Source organism: Bubalus bubalis, chromosome 6 (genome assembly GCF_019923935.1).
Source record: "Bubalus bubalis isolate 160015118507 breed Murrah chromosome 6, NDDB_SH_1, whole genome shotgun sequence".
Taxonomy (NCBI): domain Eukaryota; kingdom Metazoa; phylum Chordata; class Mammalia; order Artiodactyla; family Bovidae; genus Bubalus; species Bubalus bubalis.
Window position 1 is genome coordinate 109894516 of NC_059162.1, and position 26436 is coordinate 109920951.

The 26436-nt window shown below is 40.9% G+C and overlaps 1 protein-coding gene across 4 annotated transcripts in view; it reads left to right on the forward strand.

Annotated features, from left to right (window-relative positions):
- Positions 1-26436, forward strand: part of KIAA0319L (KIAA0319 like) — a 98635-nt gene that overhangs the window by 40321 nt on the left and 31878 nt on the right. For all 4 annotated transcript variants that reach the window (XM_006051563.3, XM_006051564.3, XM_025289107.2 and 1 more), the window contains 3 exons: positions 16791-17034; positions 19521-19622; positions 24835-24932. In XM_006051563.3, coding sequence (XP_006051625.2) covers positions 16791-17034; positions 19521-19622; positions 24835-24932 — 444 coding nt within the window. The remainder of the gene's footprint in view (positions 1-16790; positions 17035-19520; positions 19623-24834; positions 24933-26436) is intronic.

The following is a 26436-nucleotide window of genomic DNA, read 5'->3' on the forward strand; positions in this document are numbered from 1 at the left end:
AAGAGACTCTCAAGAGTCTTCTCTACCACCACAATTCAGAAGCATCAATTCTTTGGTGCTCAGCCTTCTTTATGGTCCAGCTCTCACATCTGTACATGACTGCTGTGAAAACCATAGCTTTGACTGTACGAAACTTTGTTGGCAAAGCCATGTCTCTGCTTTTTAATATGCTGTCTAGGTTTGTCATAGCTTCCCTTCCAAGGAATAAACGTCTTTCAATTTCATGGCTGCAGTCATTGTCAGCAGTGATTTTTGGAGCCCAGGAAAATAAAGTGAAAGTGAAAGTTGCTCAGTTGTGTCTGACTCTTTGTGACCCCGTGAACTATACAGTCCATGGACTTCTCTGGGCCAGAATAATGGAGTGGGTAGCCTTTCCCTTCTCCAGGGGATCTTCCCAACCCAGAGATCAAACCCAGTTGGTTCATTCTTTACCAGCTGAACCACAAGGGAAGCAAGAAAATAAAATCTGTCACTGTTTCCACTTTTCCCCTTCTTTTTGACATGAAGTGATGGGACTGGATGCCATGATCTGAGTTTTTTGAATGTTGTGTTTTAAGCCAGCTTTTTCACTCTCCTCTTTCACCATCATCAAGAGGCTCTTTAGTTCTTCTTCACTTCCTGCCATTAGCGTAGCATCATCTGGGTATCTGAGGTTGTTGGTATTTCTCCCAGCAGTCTTGATTCTAGCTTGTGATTTAGCCCAGCATTTCGCTTGATGTACTCTGCATATAAGTTAAATAAGCAGGGTGACAATATACAGCCTGACGTGTTCCTTTACCAATTTTGTACCAGTCCTTTGTTCTATGGCCAGTTCTAACAGTTGCTTCTTGACCTGCATACTCATTTTTCAGGAGACAGGTAAGGTGGTCTGGTATTCCCATCTCTTGAAGAATTTTCCACAGTTTGTTGTGATCCACACAGTCAAAGTCTTTAGCGTAGTCAGTGAAGCAGAAGTGGTGTTTTCCTAGAATTTCCTTGCTTTCTCTATGATCCAATGAATGTTGGCAATTTGAACTCGGGTTCCTCTGCCCTTTCTAAATCCAGTTTGTACAGCTGGAAGTTCTCGGTTCGCATACTGCTGAAGTCTCACTTGAAGGATTTTGAGCATAACCTTACTAGCATGTGAAATGAACGCAGTTGTACGGTACTTTGATCATTCTTTGGCATTGCCCTTCTTTGGGATTGGAAGAGCCAGCCTTCAGGCCTTCTTAAAATATTAGTCTTTATCTTAACAGGGATGGAAATGGTCAGATATGTTACTGTGTGATGAATAGAATGGAGAAGTGCAAAAAGGTCCATGGAGCAGTCAAGAAGGAGGATCTTTGGGCAAGGGAACCATTGTCCTAAAGGAAGTTGAAGATACGGGAAAGAGGACAAAGACAATTCTCCCTCAGGGCTGAGGATCTCAAACTTCAACAGAATCACTTGGAGGCCTTGTTAAAAACAGATTGCTGGGTCCTAGCTCCAAAGCTTCTGATTCACTTTGTTTAAAGTGGGGCCTGAGAATTTGCATTTTTACAGCTTCCCTGGTGGCTCAGATAGTAAAGAATCTGCCTGCAATATGGGAGACCTTGGTTCAATCCCTAGGTTGGGAAGATCCCTGGAGGAGGGCATGGCAACCCACTCCAGTATTCTTGCCTGGAGAGTCCCCATGGACAGAGGAGTCTGGCGGACTACAGTCCATGGGGTCGCAAAGAGTTGGACACCACTGAGTGACTGAGCACAAGTTCCTCATGTGCCAATGCTACTAGTCTGGGAACCACACTTTGAGAACCACTGCCTTGTAGGGCTTCCCAGGTGGTGCTAGTGGTAAAGAACTCACCTGCCAATGCAGGAGATCTAAGAGACGTGGGTTCCATCCGTGGGTCAGGAAGATCCCCTGGAGGAGGGCATGGCAACCCATTCCAGTATTCTTGCCTGGAGAATCTCATGGACTGAGGAGCCTGGTGGGCTGCAGTCTGTGGGGTCACAAAGAGTCGGACATGAGTGAAGCGACTGAGCACAGCACAGCCTCATAGGGCAGGGGGGTTAGAATACAGAGCACAGAACGCTAGATAAGTCTTAAGCAGGAGGAGAGACATCTCCTTCATTGTGATAGGAAGGAAGGAATGAGTGGATATAGATGTGACTAAGGTGGACTGTTGGTTCGAGAGAAGGAAATTGTGGTAGTTCTGATCTCATTCTTGTTTTTTCCTGAAGTGGAATAAATCATTTATTGAAAGGAGAAGCAGAGGTAAGTGGAGTGGGGATGGGGGAGTTGTAGGCAGGAGAATGAGCGATCTGGAGAGAGTGGTAAAGGTCTGAAACGACCATTAATCGGGATAGGAGATGGTAAACAAGGTAAGGAAATAGAAGGATGGCTGGGTAGCCTTGAAGATGGAGAACGTGCATTTACAATTATACTTGTATGGTTCTCCTCAGGACTTCTCAGCAACCCTGTCAAGGAAAGGTTGATGGTTTGATTCATCCAAGATTAGAACTTGGCCAATTTTGTATGGAAGGAAATTGAGGCATGGAAATGGAGGTCGTTGTCAAGAGAGTGGATAGAAGAGAGAGATAAGAAGAAAGGAAGAGAGGCAGAGTTGAGAGGGGTTGACAGAGATTCAGTACAGGAGTCTGGCATTCAGAGATTTTGGTGATGGGAAACAGATACGGGGGACAAGTACATGTGCTGGAAGGACAGGAGGTAGTCCTGAGAATGGGGGATATTTGAATTTCAGATTTCAGAGGTGTAGAAGTTATGGTGATTACAAGGTCTAGGGTGAAGCTATGGAAGAGAGTTGTTGGGATAGAGCAGAGAAGAAATTTATTGGTGATAAGGAGCTCAAAGAACATGTTGAATGAGCTATCCATGTAGACCTTGAGACCTTTAGTGAGGAAGCTGATGATGGTAACAGCAGCAGCTAATGTTCACCGAGCACTTACTGTGTGTCAGGTGCTACTCTGAGCCTTGTACACGAATGAACCGTTTTATCTAGACAACGCATCCTATGACTTCCTGTTACTGTTTTTTATTTTATAAATGAGGAGACTCAGGAGCAGAAGGGTTAAGGAGCATGGCCCAGGCAGCATGGCCGCTGTATGGTAGCGCCGAAACCTGACCAGGGGCATCCCGTTCTCTTCAGGGTCGTCCTTGCACTCTTGCTCTGAGGCAGGACTTGCTCTCAGAGAAATTCCGAGAGCCAGATGTCAAAGCCGTCAGTAAGGTAGGAGTAATGAGTAAGTTGAGAGATGACAGCAATGATGAGAGTTGAAGTGTAGTGCAGCAAGATAGCAGAGGAGAAGAGGCTTTTACAGAGAAGATGAAAGAGTGATGATTTGCAAAGGGTGTTGAGAAGGGGAGCAAATAAAATCGCATCTCACTTTTAATCTTGAAGTACGGGAGAATAAGTAGCCACTGCATTGCAGAGATACATGGGAAACCGCATCCTTAGAGGCGTGCAGACTTACCCTTAAGAATAGGTCAGAGGGGGCTTCCCTGGGGGTCCCGTGGATAGGAATCTGTCTTGCAATTCAGGGGACACCAGTTCGATCGCTGGTCTGGGAAGATCCTGCTTGCTGCGGAGCCTCTAAGCCTGTGTGCCACACTGCTGAGCCAGTGCTCCACAACAAGAGAAACCACTGCAATGAGAAGCCTGTGCCCTGCAAGGAAGAATAACCCCCACTCGCTGCAACTAGAGAAAAACAAAAATATATATTAAAAATAAATATTTTTTTAAAAAGGAGGTCAGGGATCACTTTATGAGCATGCGGCCTCTGCAGTCCTCACACTGAGAAAGGCCTTGTTCTTGATTTAGTGTTCTGCTCTCATTATCTTGAAATTCTTAATTTTTGAACAAGTAAGCCACATTTTCATTTTGTACCAGATCCTGAAAATTTAAATGTAGCCTGTCCTGCGAGAGGTTAGGGAACAAAATATGAAGGTACTGAGCATACTGGTGACTTTCTGATCATGGAATAGAAGTTCCAGACAATTCAGTAGAATTTTTGGAAGAGAAAAAGAGGTTGGTTTTTAAAGGAGAGGAAGTACAGATCGTTGTAGTGGTAACAGTTGTGGCGTGGCTAGTGTTTAACAACTGGGTCTTCCCCTATAAAACAAAGTCAAGTCCTGAGTTGTAGACTTTGCTAATTTATGTGGTGTAAATACTACCACCATGACCAGTTTCAAACTACATCGTGAGATCTCTGAACACAGCACTGGCAGAGAAGAACACAGTCAGCACACTACAGGGTAACTATGATCCATAAAACTAGACAAGCAAAATTAGACCTATGGTAGATTCAGGCCTGACAGTCTACTGGAAGATGGTGAAAGCTCAAACTTAGGCCTTACAGGATTCAGGTTTAGGGTGGGGGGAGGATCCTGAAGTTGTGTTGGCTGGGAGTTCTTTTTCTTATTGTTCATCAGTCATAGACAGTGGCAACAAACTGCTGCTAGCCACCTGCCAATGCAGGTAGACATAAGAGATGCAGGTTCAGTCCCTGGGTTGGGAAGATCCCTTGGAGGAGGGCACAGCAACCCACTCCAGTATTCTTGCCTGGAGAATGCCACGGACAGAGGAGCCTGGCGAGCTGTGGTCTATAGGGTGGCAAAGAGTTGGACACAACTGAAGCGACTTAGCATGCATGCAAGCACGGACAGGATCTCAAGCTTTGTGGTCTAACATGGAGAGTGGGTGGACCTGGAGGGAAGAATATTGAGCTTGAACTTTGAAACCCTTAAAGTGGAAGTGGGCTTTGTGCAGTGTCACACAGAGACGTTACATAGTTTGGCATTACATGTTGGAAACTGTAAGCATTCCTAAAAAATGGGGAAAGTGAGGTCTTCAGATCCAGACAAGTGAGATTTGACCTTACACCAAGCTTAGGAGTTTCATTCTCATCCCGAAGGCCATGGATAGCTCTGGTGTAATATTGACTACTGGTGGGGTGGTCCGATCACCTTCTGCATTCAGAATAGTTAACTGCTAGGCCTTTCTTTCAGAAGAGGACTTGGAATTCACACTTCTGTTTAACATACTAGGAAGAGTAAGAGAAATGCATGCACTGCAGATCTTCTAATTAGGGAAGACTGACCAGCAGCATTAGTTTTTAGTTTGTACTGTTTTCACTAGGGTAGGTCGAGCAAGTCTGCATCCAAAGGAGGAAGAAATTGTATGGTAAATTACTCTTGTCTTTGCCTGAAATGCGTACAGAATTGCAAAGGCCTGGGGTTGTCAATAGCATTTTTTCACTCTTTTGAAAATATGTATATATTTTATCCAAGAGTAGGTATTGGAGAAGGCAATGGCACCCCACTCCAGTACTCTTGCCTGGAAAATCCCATGGACGGAGGAGCCTGGTGGGCTGCAGTCCATGGGGTCACTAAGAGTCGGACACGACTGAGTGACTTCACTTTCACTTTTCACTTTCATGCATTGGAGAAGGAAATGGCAACCCACTCCAGTGTTCTTGCCTGGAGAATCCCAGGGACGGGGGAGCCTGGTGGGCTGCCGTCTATGGGGTCGCACAGAATCGGACACGACTGAAGCAACTTAGCAGCAGCAGCAGCAGCAGCAGGTATTGTGAACTTTTAGCAGTTCTAGAAGTGCAAAGGAATGCCATGAATTTATTCCCCTTTCTCAGCTTAGAGAAGGAGAAGCTTGTACTGTTGGTTTAAGTACTTTATCCTTTCTATGTCATGAACCTCGGAATTGTTGGTGGGAGGAGCATGAAAGCTTGTTGATTGGGTACAGGAACATTTGCAGTACAAGGAGTTCAGTCATTGGCAATTAATTGCTCCCAATCATGCTTTCTGAAAGGAGAGTGTTCTCTTTGAGCCCCGGAAATAAAGGCCCAGTTAGGTATCCCCACATGTAAGCTTTGACTTAAGAAGATCTGAGGTGCTCCTTTCTCTCTACCGGCACCATCTCCCCATTTGTAGTCAATATTACACCTTTTCAACCCCTACAAGCAAGTGGCTTTCTGTAGAACGCATGTCTGAGAAGGATAAATGAGCCAAGCCCTTGGACACTTCTCTGCTGTCTTTTATCACCAAGGAAAACTTGTGCTGACTCGACAGAAAGTTGGAACTTACCTCTTACCAGAAGATAGAGGCATGGGGTGTGAGCAGCAGCAGCAGCAGAGAGCCTTGCATAACCAAGGAGAGAAACCCAAGCAGTTTTATTTCCCCTCATCTGTACTTTTGTTTTGGTTTGGTTTGTTTTTCTGGGTTTTCCACTTGGTTGCTTTCTCTTAGTTTTTGTTTTTAAATCTTTCCTTTAATCCTTTAGACTTGTGAAATTTTTGCCAAGGGTTCTTTTATTCTTCTGGTTATTATTTCCTGACACATTTATTTGGACTCTCTGAGGACCTAGTTTTCTCCAGCTCCTCATTCTCAGTTATCTGAGCAGCAGACACCACAATTTTTATTAGCCCCAGGTTCCCTTCCAGCCCTTTGGCCTGGACCAGGGTTGTGGGTTTCTCATATCTTAGTGACCTAGGCCCTTCCCGTGTCGTCTGTGTGTATATGTTCACTAAACACACCCTCAACACCCCCCACCCTCCACCTTTTTAACCTTACCCGAGTGGCTTGTTGCATTGAGAGAAAAACTGGGCAGCCTGTTTCTTTGTTGTGAGTATCCAAGAATCCCTCTTAGGGCCTCCCTGGTGGCTCACTGGTAAAGAATCTGCCTGCCAGTGCAGGAGACACAATTCAGTCCCTGGTCCAGGAAGATCCCACATGTTGAGGAGCAGCTAAGCCCACGCACCACAACTGTTGAACCTGTGCCCTAGAGTCCGGGAGCAGCAAGCACTGAGCCCACGTGCTGCAGCTGCTGAAGCCTGTGTATCCTGTGCTGCACAACAGGAGCCCCCGTGCGCTGCACCTAGAGAAAAGCTCCCCAGCAACAAAGGCCCCCACAGCCAAAGACAGTACATACAGTTATTTTCTAAAAATCCCCGTTACTGTATTTTCCCTTTCTAAAGGTATTAGTGCCTGAACCATAATACCTTTTCCTTATTCTTTTTTCCACTATAACTATACCCTGTCTCCTCTAATCTAAGTTCTGGTTCTTTTATCTGATGATCTGTTGGTTGTTTTTTTAATTGAAGTACGGTTGATTTATTGTGTTAGCTTCAGGTGTACAGCAAAGTGAATTGGTTATGCATATGTATAGATACATACTTTAAAGAATTCTTCTCCATTATAGTTTATTATAAGATACTGAATATAGTTCCCTGTGTTATACAGTGAATCCTCATTGTTTGTCTCTTTTACACATGGAAGTGTGCTTCTGTTAATCCCATACTCCCGATTTATCCTCCCCACCCCCTTGCCACTTTCCTTTTGGTAACCATAAATTTGTTTTCTGTGTCTGTGAGTCTGTTTCTGTTTTGTAAATAAGTTCATTTTTACTTTTTTTTTTTATTCCACATATGAATGATATAATTTTTTTTTCTGTCTGACTTACTTTACATAATATAATCTGTAGGTTTCATCCATGTTGCTGCATATGGCATTGTTTCACTCTTTTTTATGGCTGAGTAATATTCCATTGCTTTCCCAGTGGTAAAGAATCCGCCTGCCAAGGAGTTGCAGGAGACACATGGGTTCAATCCCTGGGTTGGGAAGATCCCCTGGAGTAGGAAATGGCAACCCACGTCAGTGTTCTTGCCAGGATAATCCCATGGACAGAGGAGCCCGGTGGACTACAATCCGTGGGATCGCAAAGAGTTGGCCATCATTGAGCACACACGTATGCGTGCAGTATTCCATTGTGTGCGTGTCTGTGTGTATATATATATTTACACACCACATCCTCATCCATTCATCTATTGCTTCCATGTCTTGGCTGCTGTGAACAGTGCTGCCGTGAGCAGTTGGGGTGCATGTATCTTTTCACTTAGCACTTTTCTTTTCTGGATAAATGGTGTATATATAGATACATATATCTCTAGATACATGATCCTGGATCATATGGTAACTCTCTTAGTTTTTTGAGGAGTCTGTTTTCCATGGTTGCTGCACCAGTTTACATTCTCACCAACAATGTCGGAAGGCTTCCTTTTCTCCATACCCTCCCAGGATTTATTATTTTAGACTTTTTGATGATGTCTATTTTGATTGTTGTGAAGTGGTACCTTATTGTAGTTTTGATTTGCATTTCTCTAACAGCTGACTGTGTGGAGCATCTTTTCATGTGCCTGTTGGCCATCTGTATCTTTAGAAAAACGTCTATTTAGGTCTTCTGTCCATTTTTTGATTGGGTTGTTTGTTTTTTCGATATTTAGCTATATAAACTGTTCATGTATTTTGGAGATTAATCTCTTGTCAGTGGCTTCATTTGCAAGTATTTTCTCCCATCCTGTGGGTTGTCTTTTCGTTTTGTTTATGGTTTCCTTTGCTGTGCAAAAGCTTTTAAGTTTAATTAGTAGTATTTTTATTACTCTAGGAGGTGGATCCAAAAAGATCTTGCTGCGATTTATGTTAGAGTGTTCTGCCTATGCTTTCCTTTGAGAGTGTTATAGTATCCGGTCTTACATGATGTGATTTTTAAATGGAATTTTTTATACTTTCTGATATTTCATTGTTAGTATAAGGAAGTGCAACAGATGTCTACATATTCTATATATCTTATATCCTGCTACCTTTCTGAATTCATTCATCAGTTCTAACAGTTTTTGTGTGGAGTCTTTATAGTTTTCTCAGTGTATAGAGAGAGTATCATGTCCTCTGCATACAGTGATAATTTTACTTCTTCCCTACTAATTTGATATGTTTTCTTTCATTTTCTTGTCTGATTGCTGTGGCTAGAACTTCCAATACTATTAGAAGTTCTTGTCTTGTTCCATAATTTATTGGGAAGGCTTTCAGCTTTTTACTGTTAAGTATTGGGTTGGCTGTGGGTTTGTCAAAAGTGGCTTATATTATGTTAAGATATATTTTCTTTATATCCGCTTTGGTAAGAGTTTCTTTTATCATGAATGGATATTGAATTTTATCAAATGCTTTTTCCACATCTATTGAGATGATCATGTGGTTTTTGTCTTTGGTTGATGTGATTATCTGCTTTTTACTGTGTGAAATAAATTTGAAAATGTGTTTGTTGACTACTTTGTAAGTTAACTTATGAAGCAAGAAGTAAAGAGAGTTTTGTTGTGGTTCCATTATCAGCCTTTTGCTAATTGGCAGAACTTGAGCCATGGGGGAAACAGTCTCAAAACCAGCCATATCTTAGTTAACACTCCTATCATCCCTCCCCATTTCTCCTTTCATGGATGGTCTTAGTTTCTCAAGGAGATTTTGAGAGATATAACTTTGTAAAACTGACTGTTACAAAGATAAACCCTGCCATGTTCTAATCTCAGCTTTTGCTGAGAATAGGGTTGGAATGTGTCATTCAGCCCCCCCTGGCTTTGCTACTGAGAGATATCTTTCCCCTGGTAGGATTTTTTTAGGGGACAATGGTAGTTTTTGTTTAAATATAGTTGTGTCTGAACTAAAAATGTGTTGCGGGCTGAATTTTTGTGAATGGGTCTTTCATATGTAGCAGACGTTAGTGTAACATGTGTCTTAGGAAGGGGAGCTCCTGCCTGGACTGTGGTGGCACTGCCTGGATAAGTATCACCATGCATACTGCAGGCTCCTGGTCACAACAGTTCTGTTTTGCTTATGATGGAGGATATTTTTTGTCATTTTGAATTATGATATTAATCAGTGGGTCTGGCTTGCCCTATGTGTAGAAGGTAGGCCCAGAGTAGAGGTAGGGAAGAAGGAAGAGGGAGAAGGGGGCAGAAATGAAGGGATGGAGAAAAGGAGTATGAATAGAAACCTTCCATCATTCTGAATAAAGCTTCCTTGAAGAAACAGGTGTTGGCATCAGGGGCGTGATTTATGCAGGTGGGTTAGTTTTTATGATTTCTGTTGAGTACCAGAAAAAATTGTCCCAAGGAAATTCTACCCAGGTCTCCCTGACCCTATATCATCCCTAAAAATCTTTTAGTATTACTTCATAGTTTCTGAAGTAAAATAATTTGTTCCATATCTCCTTTTTCTGCTTCTTTAAAAATAAACAATAATAATGATAATAAACTGCTTCTTTAAAAATAAAAATCTGCCTTCCTTACTTAGAAATATTTCTATGCTTCTAATTCTGGGAATCCATTCTAAAGCAGTAATTCCTAGATAAAGAAAGAGCTTGACACTCAACGGTGAGATAGTATTTATTTAATAAAAAAGTGGAAGCAGTCTAATGAGGGGAACGTGATGTTGTGCGTCCAATAGGTAATACATTTTTGGCTGGATGAATGACTCTTCTGGTACTGCCTTCTATTTTCCACTCCAGCCACACTGAATAGAGTCTTTGGTCTTCTGTGAACACCATGCCACTGAAACGAGCACGACACCATACTTTTTAAAAACAGCTTTATTGTCATATAATTTGACACATGAGAAACTGTACATTCTTGTAATGGTTTATTTATTTATTTATTGGCTGTGGTGCACAACTTGTGGGGTCTTAGTGCTCTTGCCTGGAGAATCCCATGGACGGAGGAGCCTGGTAGGCTGCAGTCCATGGGGTCGCTAAGAGTCGGACACGACTGAGTGACTTCCTTTTCACTTTTCACTTTCATGCATTGGAGAAGGAAATGGCAACCCACTCCAGTGTTCTTGCCTGGAGAATCCCAGGGACAGAGGAGCATAGTGGGCTGCCGTCTATGGGGTCGCACAGAGTCAGACATGACTGAAGCGACTTAGCAGCAGCAGCAGCAGCTCGTTCCTTTTAGATGTACAGTTCAGTGATTTTAGTAAATGTAGCGAGTTGTATGGCTTCCTCTGTGGCTAAGTGGCTCAGTGGTAAAGAATCTGCCTGCTAATGCAAGAGACACAGGTTCGATTCCTGGGTTGGAAATACTGCCTGGAGAAGGAGATGGCAACTCAGTCTAGTATTCTTGTCTGGGAAATCCCACGGACAGAGGAACCTGGAGGCCACAGTCATGAGGTCGCCAAGAGTCAGATGTAACTTAACAACTAAACCACAAGAACATAGAGTTGTATATCATAACCACAGCCAGTTAACATTTCCATAGCCCCCAGAACTTCCTGGTGCTCGTTTGCCCCAGACAAGCCACACTTCCCTTGTGCCATCCCCACGCCTTCGCCCAGCCCTGGCTCTCCACTGTTTGTGTAAATCGGCCTTTTCTGGACTTTCCATGTGAACGGGGCCATGCAACGTGCAGTCTTCTGTGTCTCACTGTTTCCCTTGGCGTAGTGTCTCGATGTTCATTCTTGTCATATGTATCGGTAGTTGGTTCCTTCCTATTACTGTTTAGTGTCCCACTCTATGTACATGTCATACTTTGTTTATCCACTTGTTGATGGACATTTGGGTTTTTCCAGATTTTGGCTATAGATAGAGCTGCTAGGAACATTTGTGTGGTCTTTGTATGAACATACATTTTAATTTTTCTTGGGTAAATACCAGGGAGTGGAATAGCTGGGTCATATCATAGGTTATGTATTTAATTAAGAAATTACCAAATTATTTCCCAAATAGTTGTACCATTTTACATTCCCATAGTAATGTATGAAAGTTCTCATTCCTCTGCATTCTCACCATCACTTGGTATGAGTCTTTTTCATTTTAGATATGGTAATAGATATGTAATAGTATCTCATTATGGTTTTGTTTGCATTTCCCTAATTACTAATGGTATTGAACATCTTTTCATGTTCATCTTTTCTTATTTGCTATCCATATGTTTTTGGTAAAGTGTTCATGTTTTCCCCCATTTAAAAAATTGGATTGTTTTCATATGTATATGTATATATATATACATAGGTGTATATATGTATGTATATGTGTATATATACATATACCTATGTGTATATATATACACACACCTATATATTTTGCATATAAGTAATTTATCAGATATGTGTTTTACAAATATTTTCTCAGTCTCTGGCTCGCTTTTCATTCTGTAAGCAGTGTTTTTTAAAAAAATTTTTAAATTGAGGTATCTGTGGACTGAGGAGCCTAGCGATTTTTTCAATGGATCGTGCTTTTGATGTTCTATCTAAGAAAGGTTTCTCCTAAGTTTTCTTTCAAAAGTTTTATAGTTTTAGATTTTAAATTTAGGGCTGGAAAAGGATAAGAAATGGTTTCCTTCCCTCCTTTTGATCAGTCTGGCTAGATTTTCTTGAAGACAATCCTTGGTTTCATTTCTTTTTCTCTATTGCTTTCTCTTGTCTCTCTTATTGATTTTTGTTCTAATTTTTATTATTTCATTTCATTTTGTTCTAATTTTTTATTATTTCATGGCTGTTTAATTTGGGTTTCATTTGCTCTTTTTTTCTTGTTTTTTAAGGTGTCATCTGAAGTTGTTTATTTGAGACTTGTTTCTTTTTAATATGGGCATTTTCGTGCTATAAATTTCCATCTAAGTACAGTTTTAGCCACATCCTACAGATTTTGGTATTTGTGTTTACAGTTTCATTCAGTTCAGAATACTTTCAAATTTCCATTTTGCTTATTCCTTTGACTTTTGGATTATCCAGAAGTGTATTGTGTAGTTCCCAAATGTTTGGGGATTTTCCAGATACTGTTGTACTGTTGGTTGTAATTTAGTGCTGTTGTAGCCAGTGAACGCTGTATGACTTAAATCTTTTTAAATTTATTAAGACTCTGTTTCAATGCTGAGAATACAGTCTATCTTGGTAAATGTTCCAAGTGCACTTGAAATGAATATGTATACTGCTGTTATTGTTGGGCAAGTGTTATATAAATGTCAGATCAAATTGGTTAGTGTGGTTCAGATTTCCTGTATCCTTATTTTCTATTAATTTCTATCAATTATTTAGAGAGAGAATGAAATATCATACTCTATTTTGTAGATATATTTGTCTCTCCTAGTGTTAGATTAGCTTCTTGGACTTTGAAGTTCTGTTATAGATAAATGTTTAGGATTATTGTGTCTTCTTGATAAACTGACCCCTGTCATGGTAACATTTATCCTCTTTATCTATGTTAGTAGTCTTTCCTCTTTTTTTTTGGATAGTTCTTCTGTGTATTCTTGCCACCTCTTCTTAATATCTTCTGCTTCTGTTCTGTTCTGTGAAGTCGCTCAGTCGTGTCCGACTCTTTGCGACTCCATGGACTGTAGCCTACCAGGCTTCTCCGTCCATGGGATTCTCCAGGCAAGAATACTAGAGTGGGTTACCATTTCCTTCTCCAGGGGATCTTCCTGACCCAGGGATCGAAGCCGGGTCTCCTGCATTGGAGGCAGACGCTTTAACCTCTGAGCCACCAGGGAAGCCCCTTTAGGTCCATACCATGGTCCATACCATTTCTGTCCTTTATTGTGCCCATCTTTGCATGAAATGTTCCTTTGGTATCATTAATTTTCTTGAAGAGATCTCTAGTCTTTCCCGTTCTGTTGTTTTCCTCTATTTCTTTGCATTGATTGCTGAGGAAGGTTTTCTTATCTCTCCTTGCTATTCTTTGGAACTCTGCATTCAGATGCTTATATCTTTCCTTTTCTCCTTTGCTTTTCGCTTCTCTTCTTTTCACAGCTGTTTGTAAGGCCTCCCCAGACAACCATTTTGCCTTTTTGCATTTCTTTTCTTTGGGGGTGGTCTTAATCCCTGCCTCCTGTACAATGTCACCTCCGTCCATAGTTTTTCAGGCACTCTGTGTATCATATCTAATCCCTTGAATTTATTTGTCACTTCCACTGTATAATCGTAAGGGATTTCATTTAGGTCATACCTGAATGGTCTATTGGTTTCCCCTACTTTCTTCAATTTAAGTCTGAATTTGGCAATAAGGAGTTCATGATCTGAGCCACAGTCAGCTCCCGGTCTTGTTTTTGCTGACTGTGTAGAACTTCTCCATCTTTGGGTACAAAGGATATAATCAGTCTGATTTTGGTGTTGACCATCTGGTGATGTCCATGTGTAGAGTTTTCTCTTGTGTTGTTGGAAGAGGATGTTTGCTATGACCAGTGTGTTCTCTTGGCAAAACTCTATTAGCCTTTGCCCTGCTTCATTCTGTATTCCAAGGCCAAATTTGCCTGTTACTCCAGGTATTTCTTGACTTCCTACTTTTGCATTCCAGTTCCCTATAATGAAAAGGACATCTTTTTTGGGTGTTAGTTCTAGAAGGTCTTGTAGGTCTTCATAGAACCGTTCAACTTCAGCTTCTTCAGCGTTACTGGTCGGGGCACAGACTTGGATTACTGTGGTGTTGAATGGTTTGCCTTGGAAATGCACAGAGAGCATTCTGTTGTTTTTGAGATTGCATCCAGGTACTACGTTTTGGTCTCTCTTGTTGACTATGATGGCTACTCCATTTCTTCTAAGGAATTCTTGCCTACAATAGTAGATACAATGATCATCTGAGTTAAATTCACCCATTCCAGTCCATTTGAGTTCACTGATTCCTAAAACGTCAATGTTCACTCTTGCCATCTCCTGTTTGACCACTTCCAATTTGCCTTGATTCATGGACCTAATATTCCAGGTTCCTATGCAATATTGCTCTTTACAGCATCGGACCCTGCTTCTATCACCAGTCACATCCACAACTGGGTGTTGTTTTTGCTTTGACTCCATCCCTTCATTCTTTCTGGAGTTATTTCTCCACTGATCTCCAGTAGCATATTGGGCACCTACTTGACCTGGGGAGTTCCTCTTTCATTATCCTATCTTTTTGCCTTTTCATACTGTTCATGGGGTTCTCAAGGCAAGAATACTGAAGTGGTTTGCCATTCCCTTCTCCAGTGGACCACATTCTGTCAGATCTCTCCACCATGACCCGCCCGTCTTGGGTTGCCCTACATGGCATGGCTCATAGTTTCATTGAGTTAGACAAGGCTGTGGTCCGTGTGATCAGATTGGTCAGTTTCCTGTGATTGTGGTTTTCAGTCTGTCTGCCTATTGATGGTCCACTGAGGACAGAATGTGGTCCACTGGAGAAGTACAGCACTTTCACAGCATCATCTTTCAGGATTTGAAGTAGCTAACTGGAATTCCATCACCTCCACTAGCTTTGTTTGTAGTGATGCTTTCTAAGGCCCACTTGACTTCACATTCCAGGATGTCTGGCTCTAGGTGAGTGATCACACCATCGTGATTATCTTGGTCATGAAGATCTTTTTTGTACAGTTTTCTGTGTATTCTTGCCACCTCTTCTTAATATCTTCTGCTTCTGTTAGGTCCATACCATTTCTGTCCTTTATCGAGCTCATCTTTGCATGAAATGTTCCCTTGGTATCTCTAATTTTCTTGAAGACATCTCTAGTCTAACATTTATAGCAGCTTTATTTATAAGAGCTGAGAACTGAAAACAACGTAAATCTCCATCAGTAATGAATGGGTAACAAATTTTGGTATTATCTCTGTAATGGTAGACTGTGTGTGTGTGTGTGTGCGTGCGTGTGCATGTGCATGCGTGCATGTGCTCAGTCGAATCTGACTCTTTGTGACCCTATGGACTGTAGTCTGCCAGGCTCCTCAGTCCATGACATTTTCCAGGTGAGAATACTGGAATGGTTGCCATTTCCTATTCCAAGGGATCTTCCTGACCTAGGGATTGAACCCTTGTCTTTTGCATCTCCTGCGTTAGCAGGGGAATTCTTTACCACTGTGCCACCTGGGAAGTATGTTACTTGGTAATAAAAAGAGTGAATATAACATGATATGAATCTTAAAAATGTTATGTTGAAGGGAAGCAGCCAGAAACAAAAATAGTTTGTATGTGATTCCTTTTATATGAAATTCCAAAAAAGCCTAAACTAGTTAATGGTGACAGAAACAAATCTGTGGTTGTCTGAGCCTAGAGATGGAGGCAGGAATTCACTGCAAAGGGCATGAACCAGCTTTTTAAAAAAATTTTGATTGACATATGATATTATGTTAGTTTCAGGGAGACCTGGGTTTAATCCATGGTTTTGGAAGATTCCCTGGAGGAAGGCATGGCAACCCACTCTAGTATTCTTATCTGGAGAATCCCCCTGGACAGAGGAGTCTGGGGGGCTGTGGTCCATGGGGTGGCAGTGACTGAGTGATTAAGCACACCCAGTCTCCTATAGTGTGGCCCTTGACTGTCTTCCCAGCTTACCTTCTGTTTCAACACCCTGCCTCTCACTTTGCTTATGACCCTTGCTTCCCAACCCTAGCCATGTTAATCTCATTTCTTTTGGCTGTTCGCATCTGTCCCTTCAGCCTCTTGTCTAGTTTACCCTTTAGAACTCATCTCAGGACTGTCTGCCTCCAGAAGGTCTTCATTTATTTATTAAACTATCCTTCTTCACATGCTTCCTCTCCAAGAAAGAGAAGTACTCTGACGGTGATTCTTTGGTTCAGTCATAGCTCTTAAAGGTATAGTGACCATTTTGGCTTGTGTTTCTAGTCCTTTCTCCCCCACTAGATTGTGTACTTGTTGAGCACAGTGATTATATTTTATTTATGTTTTGGATCCACAGGCCTGCTTTATAATATGTGCTTAATATGTATTTGTTGAAAGATTGAATATAAATGTTAAGGGAGAAAAGGAGATAAAAGTACACATGGAGCGATTATTACTGCTTTGTTTTAAGCAAAACTTTTTGCATAGAGAGAAAAATACTAGGAACATTTATATCAACATTTTTTAATACCAATTTGTGTGGTAAGATTAATTTCTTTAGTATTTTTGGCAGTTTTGAATTTTTCAAAACATTTAACTTGCAGTTATTTCATGAGACATTATCTTAAAAACTGACTGTATAACTCTTGCCTATTCAAATAAATTTTTGCATTTCTCTAGGTCCACAGCACAGACACAATTTTTAATCCCTTAACCACAGACCTGAGTGTGAAGATTCCTGGTCGGTCAGATGTATCAGTTCAGCGTGAAGCATCAGAGGATCCCGGTGCTACTCCTAGCATTCAGCAAGTAAAAAGCCCTGAGAAAGTCCAGATTGCTCACCCTCTGCCAGTGGCTCCCTCCTACAGTTATGCCACCCCTACTCCCCAGGCCTCTTTCCAGAGCACCTCCACACCACACCCAGGTGAGCCCTTTGCTTCTCTCCTTGTAGATAGAATGGGGAGACAGAGATTTTGGTCAAAGTGTTCCCTTTTAGTGGGAAGAAAGGACAGAGACATGACTTTTATTAATAAATACTGTAGATTAAAGAAATAATCCTATTAGTTAGTATCCCTGTAATTATAGTACATGGTCTTGCAATCGTTTTTTTCAGTAAGCGCCAACCTATGGGAATTTACGAGGCTCTTGCTAGAGTAGAATTCCACTGCCTAGACTCAGTTAAATAATGATCAGGGAACCAAGCAGAGACCACTGGGAAGAAAGTCGGATCTGTACAACTGTTTGCCTTCTGAATGGCAGATCATAGGTCAGAACATTTGTGTCTCTGATTTTGATAGCATCTTTATTTTTTTTTTAAAAATGCTTATTTAGGCCGTACCACGTGGCTTCTGGGATCTTAGTTCCCCGACCAGGGATCATACCTGGGCCTCAGCAGTGAAAGTGCTAAGTCCTAACCAGTGGACTGCCAGAAATTTCTGCATCTTTATTTTTAAAGCAGGTCATAGAAAGGATTATATGGAGCGTTCCTTTAGCAGCAGGTCTGCTTCATAAATTCCATTCTGAGATATTAGGAGGAAATGGTTAATCAAGGAAACTAAGTTGATCCTTATCTCCTGAAAAAGTCAACAGGGTTTAGCAAAGCCAGTGAAAATGAATTTTTTTGCCAGTTTTTAATTTCTTAAGGTTTCCTTTGGTGGTAATATAACATGAAATCTAGGGTTTCAGTCTTGCGGCATTAAAATAATTTTTGTGTTCAGGCAGGATGGTTGTGATTTTTGGTATAATTGTGAAATATTTGGGCTGTGCTGTATTTTTGTCCATTATACTTTCTCTGAGTATAGTGGTTTTTTCCTTTTCTTTTTTCCTCTTTTGAAAAATTGCTTCAGCAGTTCTTATTCCACATCCTGGGGTGTCTAAATGCTGAAGTTTCCATAATGGATGGTTTCATTTCTCCCTGAATGCAGTATTTCCAAGCAGACAGATAAATCTCAAATTTCATATTTGTGTAGGAAACCCTTTTCACCTCCCAGTCTTGGAATATGGATGAACCAGCCAATTGTTTGCTTTAAGCTCTCTTCGTTCTTGGGTCTCATCCAAATAAACAGTTATTGTTAGAGAAATAAGATTTATATAATCAGTGGTTCTCAAAAGCCTGTAAACGTTTTTGAATGTTACAACTGTGGAGGAGGGGTGCTGCCGACACCGAGTTAGTTGGTAGTGACTGGGGCGCCACTAGGGCTTCCCCCGCGCCTCAGACGGGAAGGCATCTGCCTACGCTGCGGGAGGCCCGGGTTCGGTACCACTAAGCATCTTACAGGGTGCAGGATACCCCTCACCCTCAGCACACACACAAATAATCGCTCCAAAACGTCATCGTTGAGAAACTTTGACGTGTATGAAGTAGCTGGTGAAAGCGAAAGATAGTATCTAATTATTAGCTGATGGGGATGTTCCAAATGCACAAGTAGTTCAGGAAGTAGATTAGTTTGAACTGAAATGGTCTGAAAAGATTTTTTTGGAGAGAAGACTGGCTTTTAAGCCAGAAACAAAGTACTGTACTTATAATAAGGTAAGAATACACCCCAGTTGAAGAAAATAGTTCTAAGCAAAGTCCCCTAGCATAGACCATGGTTTCCATGGAGCCCAAGAGGGAAAATGAATATAGCTAGAGGCAGAATCAGGGGTAGGAAGGATGAGATGATATAATCCAGTGATGATGGATCTCTTATGCCAGGTTAGAACTTTGGACTGAAGCATGAAGTGTGAGTGGGGGTCTTAAGTAAGAGAGTAAAATGGTGGGTGAGTATTTTAGAAAAATTTTGGCAGTAGGTGTTTTAGGAAGACAGAATGGATTAGAATAGGGAGAGCTAGCAGAGGGAAGACCAATTAAGATTCTTGGAATTATCTAAGTCTGTGGTTATATCGGTTGAAATGGTAAGAATTAAGGCTGGCCCTGTGGTCAACATTTCTTTGAGGAACTTTATGTATTTTATCAACATAAAGATGATGAAACAGAGCTAAATTCTATTTATTGAATTCTGTGAAAAGTACTATATAAGGAGGGCTTAGGGAAGGACCATAGTTAAAATACAGTGGAGAAAAACTCAGAAAGAAGGGAAGAAAGTGGAAAAATATGGTATCATAATAACCAAGAGTTCTTTAAGATGGAGGCAGTCAGCAGTATTAGATGCTACAGAGCTGAAGGTTGAGGGTTGAGAAACAGCTATTAGATTTGCTAAAAGTACTTTGTTGATGACCTCTGAAGATCCTTTTCAGTGAAAAAGTGGGGCAGAGTCACATTTCAAGGGATTAGAGAGTTGATAAATAAAGAAGAAATGAAGACAATAGCTGAAAGTTGTTTATGGAAGAAATTTGACTACAAAAGAAAGGAGAGAAATAAGATAGTCTGGACCTAATTTCTTATCTCATGTGTATTGACTTCCTTTCCAGTTATAAAGGAACTGGTGGTGTCTGCTGGAAACAGTGTTCAGATTACATTACCTAAGAATGAAGTTCAGTTAAATGCATTTGTTCTTCCAGAACCAGATACAGGTAAAAATCCACTTAATTTGTTTAGTGTTTTCATTTATAATGATATCTACATACATTTATTTATTCTAAAAGTCCTATGAGATTAGGATATAGCTTGCACATGTACAAATATTTATATGATATGAGAGGCAGTGTAATGTTTGAGATCATAGGCTTTGATATTAAGGCTGGATTCAAATCATAGCTTAGTTGTTGTTCAGTCTCCAAGTTGCATCTGACTCTCTGTGACCCCATGGACTGCAGCATGCCAGGCCTCCCTGTCCCTCACCATCTCCTGAAGTTTGCCCAAGTTCATGTCCATTGAATCGGTGATGCCATCCAGCCATCTCATCCTCTGTGTCCTCTTCTGCCTTCAGTCTTTCCTAGCATCAGGTTCTTTCTAAGGAGTCGGCTGTTTGTATCAGGTGGCTTAAGTATTGGAGCTTCAGCATCAGTCCTTCCAACGAGTATTAAGAGTTGATTTCCTTGATGATTGACTAGTTTGATCTCCTTGCTGTCCAAGGGACTCTCAAGAGTCTTCTCCAGCACCACAGGTCAAAAGCATCAATTCTTCAGCTTTCTGCCTTCTTTATAGTCCAACCTCAGATCTGTACACAACTACTGGAAAGACCATAGCCCTGACTACACGGACCTTTGTTGGCAGAGTGATGTCTTTGCTTTTTATTTTTATTTTTATTTTTTTTTATTATAATAAAGCCTGTATTTTATTTTATTTTTTTTAATTTTATTTTATTTTTAAACTTGACATAACTGTATTAGTTTTGCCAAATATCAAAATGAATCCGCCACAGGTATACATGTGTTCCCCATCCTGAACCCTCCTCCCTCCTCCCTCCCCATTCCATCCCTCTGGGTCGTCCCAGTGCACCAGCCCCAAGCATCCAGTATCGTGCATCGAACCTGGACTGGCAACTCGTTTCATATATGATATTTTACATGTTTCAATGCCATTCTCCCAAATCTTCCCACCCTCTCCCTCTCTCACAGAGTCCATAAGACTGTTCTATACATCAGTGTCTCTTTTGCTGTCTCGTACACAGGGTTATTGTTACCATCTTTCTAAATTCCATATATATGCGTTAGTATACTGTATTGGTGTTTTTCTTTCTGGCTTACTTCACTCTGTATAATAGGCTCCAGTTTCATCCACCTCATTAGAACTGATTCAAATGTATTCTTTTTAATGGCTGAATAATACTCCATTGTGTATATGTACCACAGCTTTCTTATCCATTCATCTGCTGATGGACATCTAGGTTGCTTCCATGTCCTGGCTATTATAAACAGTGCTGCGATGAACATTGGGGTACACGTGTCTCTTTCCCTTCTGGTTTCCTCAGTGTGTATGCCCAGCAGTGGGATTGCTGGATCATAAGGCAGTTCTATTTCCAGTTTTTTAAGGAATCTCCACACTGTTCTCCATAGTGGTTGTACTAGTTTGCATTCCCACCAACAGTGGAAGAGGGTTCCCTTTTCTCCACACCCTCTCCAGCATTTATTACTTGTAGACTTTTGGATCGCAGCCATTCTGACTGGTGTGAAATGGTACCTCATAGTGGTTTTGATTTGCATTTCTCTGATAATGAGTGATGTTGAGCATCTTTTCATGTGTTTGTTAGCCATCTGGATGTCTTCTTTGGAGAAATGTCTATTTAGTTCTTTGGCCCATTTTTTGATTGGGTCCTTTATTTTTCTGGAGTTGAGCTGTAGGAGTTGCTTGTATATTCTCGAGATTAGTTGTTTGTCAGTTGCTTCATTTGCTATTATCTTCTCCCATTCTGAAGGCTGTCTTTTCACCTTGCTAATAGTTTCCTTTGATGTGCAGAAGCTTTTAAGGTTAATTAGGTCCCATTTGTTTATTTTTGCTTTTATTTCCAATGTTCTGGGAGGTGGGTCATAGAGGATCCTGCTGTGATGTATGTCAGAGAGTGTTTTGCCTATGTTCTCCTCTAGGAGTTTTATAGTTTCTGGTCTTACGTTTAGATCTTTAATCCATTTTGAGTTTATTTTTGTGTATGGTGTTAGAAAGTGTTCTAGTTTCATTCTTTTACAAGTGGTTGACCAGAGTTCCCAGCACCACTTGTTAAAGAGATTGTCTTTAATCCATTGTATATTCTTGCCTCCTTTGTCAAAGATAAGGTGTCCATATGTGCGTGGATTTAATACACTAGGTTTGTCGTAGCCTTCCTGCCAAGACACAGTCGTCTTCTAATTTCATGGCTGCAGTCACCATTTGCAGTGATTTTAGAGGCCAAGAAGAGAAAATCTGTCACTGCTTCCATCTTTTCACTTTCTATTTGCCATGAAGTGATGGGACAGGATGCCATGATCTTAGTTTTTTAATATTGAGTTTTAAGCTGGCTTTTTCACTCTCCCCTTTCATGCTCATCGAAGGCTCTTTAGTTCCTTTTCACTTTCTGCCTTTAGAGTGGTGTCATCTGCATATCTCAGGTTGTTGGTGTTTCTCCCAGCAATCTTGATTCCAGCTTGTAACTCATCCAGCCTGGCATTTCTCATGATGTGACTTAAATAAACAGGGTGACAATAAACAGCCTTGTCATACTCTTCTCAATTTTGAATCAGTCAGTTGTTCCATATAAGGTTCTAACTGTTGGTTCTTGACCTGCATACAGGTTTCTCAGGAGATAGGTAAGATGGTCTGGTATTCCCATCTCTTTAAGTCATTAGCTGGATGATTTTAAGTCGATTATTTAACTTCTCTAAGTTTCCATTTCTTTCTCAGTAGAATGAAGATAGTAATCCCTACTTCATAAGGTTACTTGAAGGGTAAAATGAAGTGGTATATAAGGTACCTATATACCTTAGTGCCCAGCACATAGTGGATGCTCTTTAAATGTAGATTTTATTATATCCATTTAAAAGAGGAATAAACTGAGACTCAGTTAACCTGTTTATTTTGGCCAAACAACCAGTAAGTAGCAGATACAGAACTTGTAGAGAAGTTATTCAAGACTACTGCTAAGATAGATTTGTCACTTAAAGAAAAAAACCAAGCCCGATGTAATATACAATATTCAGATTTATAAAATATGTAAATTAGGGGATTATTAACTTATTATTTAAGAAAACTTTTGTAATGTGAGCATCCTTTCTCCTTTGAAGTATATGTTAGTATTACCAAAGTTTGACTTACAAACACACATTGTCTCAAGACTGTCTGTGACATGAAGTGAAACATACTTTGATGGAAAATGATTGCATTGGGTTTGTGTTACTCTCATAAGGTAGGTCAAGTAGCTAGTTATAAAGCTAGTTAAAAACAGAATGCCATACTCTATTCAGGATGGGTCCTTCCATTTTAGGACCACATTTCTGGTACAGTATCCTTACTTTCAGGGCCTATTTATGCAAAAAGTACTTTTCCAGAACCTAAATGCCCTCCCTCTCTGTTCTGTATTTCTGCCCTCAAATTGAGTTTTCCTTATCAATTTGTTCTACCTTCCTATAAAGAAACATTTTCCTTTCCTATTCTGGTGACAAGGTGAATGGATTTGGTGGCCTTTGAAGATGCAAGTGAGGAAAGAGCTGCTTTGAGCTACAGTTGCTTCTGCTCTTTTCTGAAAGATATTCCGGCTCTACTGTATTTTCTTTTCTTACCCCTGTTTGCATATACCCTGTATGTGGTTGAGTTAACATCACCTTGTATATCAGTCTTCCAAAACACATCAGTTCAAAACCAGATTTTTTCAACTCTCCTTTTCCCAGTTTCTTCAACTTTTATCTGGTGATACATGAGATGGCTGGTTTCAAACTTTCAGAGTTTGGGGACAGTGAGGCAGGACCAGCCCTGCCTGTTCTTCATCCCCCTGGTCGTCTTTGGCAACCCTGAAGCACCTCTCAGGATCCTCTGATTCAGAGGCGTGGGTTGAAAACCATGCCCTAAATCATTAAAACCAGCATTCTGTCCAACAGACCTACACTCCGTTGTTCCTACCCTTGGGCAAATTCCTGTCTGTAAGGCATAATTCATCCCCCTGAGCTTTTCTGTCCTAGGAATGTTGTCATATTTTGAAATCTGTGTTGCTAGCCTTAGATTTGAGAAAATTGTCAGTTCCTAGTGTGAGTCTGTTTTCTGTGTGGAAAAATTTTTCCTAACTACAGTTCAAGAAATGTCATCTCTTAGCACCAGTCCTCCTTCTCCCACTTCTTTCCTGCTCCTCACCTCACCTAACTTTTACATCTACATTTATTAGAGCTGCCTGGGGCTGACAATTGGCCAAAACAAAGCCAGTATTTTCTGGAGGAAGAAAGAGTAGATGATCTTGTATCTCAGGCTTATAAAGTAAAATCTCATCTTAAGTCTGTTTGGAATTAAGTTCTATGTGTTAACTTTAATTTTTGAACTCATGAAATAAGAAAAAGATGACCATTCTCTGTAAGCATTTGAGGCTTTTTCTTTTTCCTTTTATTTTTCCCTTTTTTGAATAGTAACTTAAATTAAACCTTCCTACCAAATCTCACCCTTTCCTAGCCATTAAATGCATTTTGTTCCCCAAAATATTTAAGACCACTTTAACTGGGGAGGAATTCCACTTAGATAACAGGATTCTGTGGTCACTCTAGATAGTCATATAGTCTAAGCTGCAAATGAGGACCATTTAATGCTTCATTTGATCTTAATTAATTTCAGTGGGGCCCGTTTTAAATGGGCCATCCCCTACCACCTTCTGCAGTGTGTTATTTAGCTCAGCAGGAATGAAGTAGCTCTTCTAACTCACCAGGGTGTGATGACCTCAGTGAGACAAGCATTGTTAGCACTCTGTAAAAAGCTATTTTTGAACCATGTTATTTAGAAGTCATTGCTGTTCTTTGTTGCAAAAGAAGTTTTGCAAGAAAATGGCCTTTGTTCACAATGAGTTCACCCATAGTGGTTGGTAGGGCATGTATTTTAACTGGATGCCACACCATGAGTGACTTGGTATTTTAGGGGAGGATTGGTCCAAAGCAGGGTGGGTATGGGGCAGGAATGAGCTTGGCTGGGGGGAGAATGGAAGAAGCCCTGACTGTAGCCATCAGCAGAACCTACCCTTCCTTTCAGCAGAATGTTTGGTTTCCCTTTGGCTTTAGGGTGAAATCTTGAAAACTAAGATCTTGTCAAGACTAGAAAAGGTTTGTTATTGGCAGGCTGTATGGCTGCCCTCTTTGTGTGTAGGTTTGTGTTTTCATGATGTTTGTAACTGCCCTTCCATAGGAGAAGCCTACACCTACGACTGGCAGTTGATTACTCACCCCAGAGACTATAGTGGAGAGATGGAAGGGGAGCACTCCAAGATCCTGAAGCTGTCCAAGGTGAATTTGCCTCCTGTTGTTTGCAGGGGTGGGCTAGAGGGCTTGACCATTTTCTAATATGTAGAATATAGAACTTTCTGTCCACACTACAGTTAGGAGCAATCTTTTAGAAGTGGATCCTCCAAAAGCCTGGCTGGCTGACATCCAGTATTTGTTAGTGTATGATTCTCAAATTTTCATTTATGGTGAGAATATAAGCATAGTGGTGATAGCTGAAAATATACACTAAACAGCTTTTAAGGGTAACATAAGGATTTTAGAATTTGGGAGATAAGCTAGGTTATTTGTGGCCGTATGACTGTGTAAATTGGCTCAGTCTTTTTTGGGATTTTGTATAGTTATTAAGAGCCATAAAAATGTTCATATTCTTTAGCCAAGAAATTTCTCTTTCTATCTGTCTGTCTTTCTTTTAAAAACTGTTCATTGTACATTAGTTATGTGGCAAGAATTGGGAATTTACTAGTTACTAATGTGAGAGTTGGACTGTGAAGAAAGCTGAGCGCCAAAGAATTGATGCTTTTGAACTACTGTGTTGGAGAAGACTCTTGCCAGTCCCTTGGACTGCAAGGAGATCCAACCAGTCCCTCCTAAAGGAGATCAGTCCTGGGTGTTCATTGGAAGGACTGATGCTGAGGCTGAAACTCCAATACTTTGACCACCTCCTTTGAAGAGTTGACTCATTGGAAAAGACCCTGATGCTGGGAGGGATTTGGGGCAGGAGGAGAAGGGGACGACAAAGGATGAGATGGCTGGATGGCATCACCGACTCGATGGACGTGAGTCTGAGTGAACTCCAGGAGTTGGTGATGGACAGGGAGGCCTGGTGTGCTACAGTTCATGGGGTCACAAAGAGTCGGACACGACTGAGCGACTGAACTAAACTGAACTGAATCATAATATTAACATTTATGGAAAATAGAGTCTAGTAGGTGCTATTGACTGAAGCAGGTAAATAGAACAGGGGTACACTGGGTCAGTGTAGGGAGTATTGAAGCCCCAGGGAGTTAGAGTAGATTTCTTAAAAGAGTTGGCCTAGTTGGGTCATGACATGTGACTGGCTTACTGGATAAAGGGTGGAGTGGTAATACCACAAACAGAGGAAGGAATGTGTCCACTGATACAAATGATAGAGAGAAATATGGGGAAATGGGAATTATATGTGGTTCATCCTGACTGGACCCCATGGTGTGAGAAGAGCAGTGGCACAAATGAGTTGGAGAAATGTAGGGGCCAGATTGCACAGAGCCTTGTGTGCTAGAAGAAGGACTTTGATTCTTATCCAGAGGGACCCTCTGAAAGGTTTTAAGCAGAAGAATGACATGTTCAGATTTTCAGTTTAGAGAAATCACCCTGACTGCAGATTGGAGGAGAGAAGACTCATACTAGGGACACGGTGAGGAATCTATTGAGACATGTAGATATGAGATTGATAATAGTCTGAGTGAAAAAAAAAAACGATACAAATAACATAAGCCTTGAAAACTACCCATTGAGCGCTTTCCAT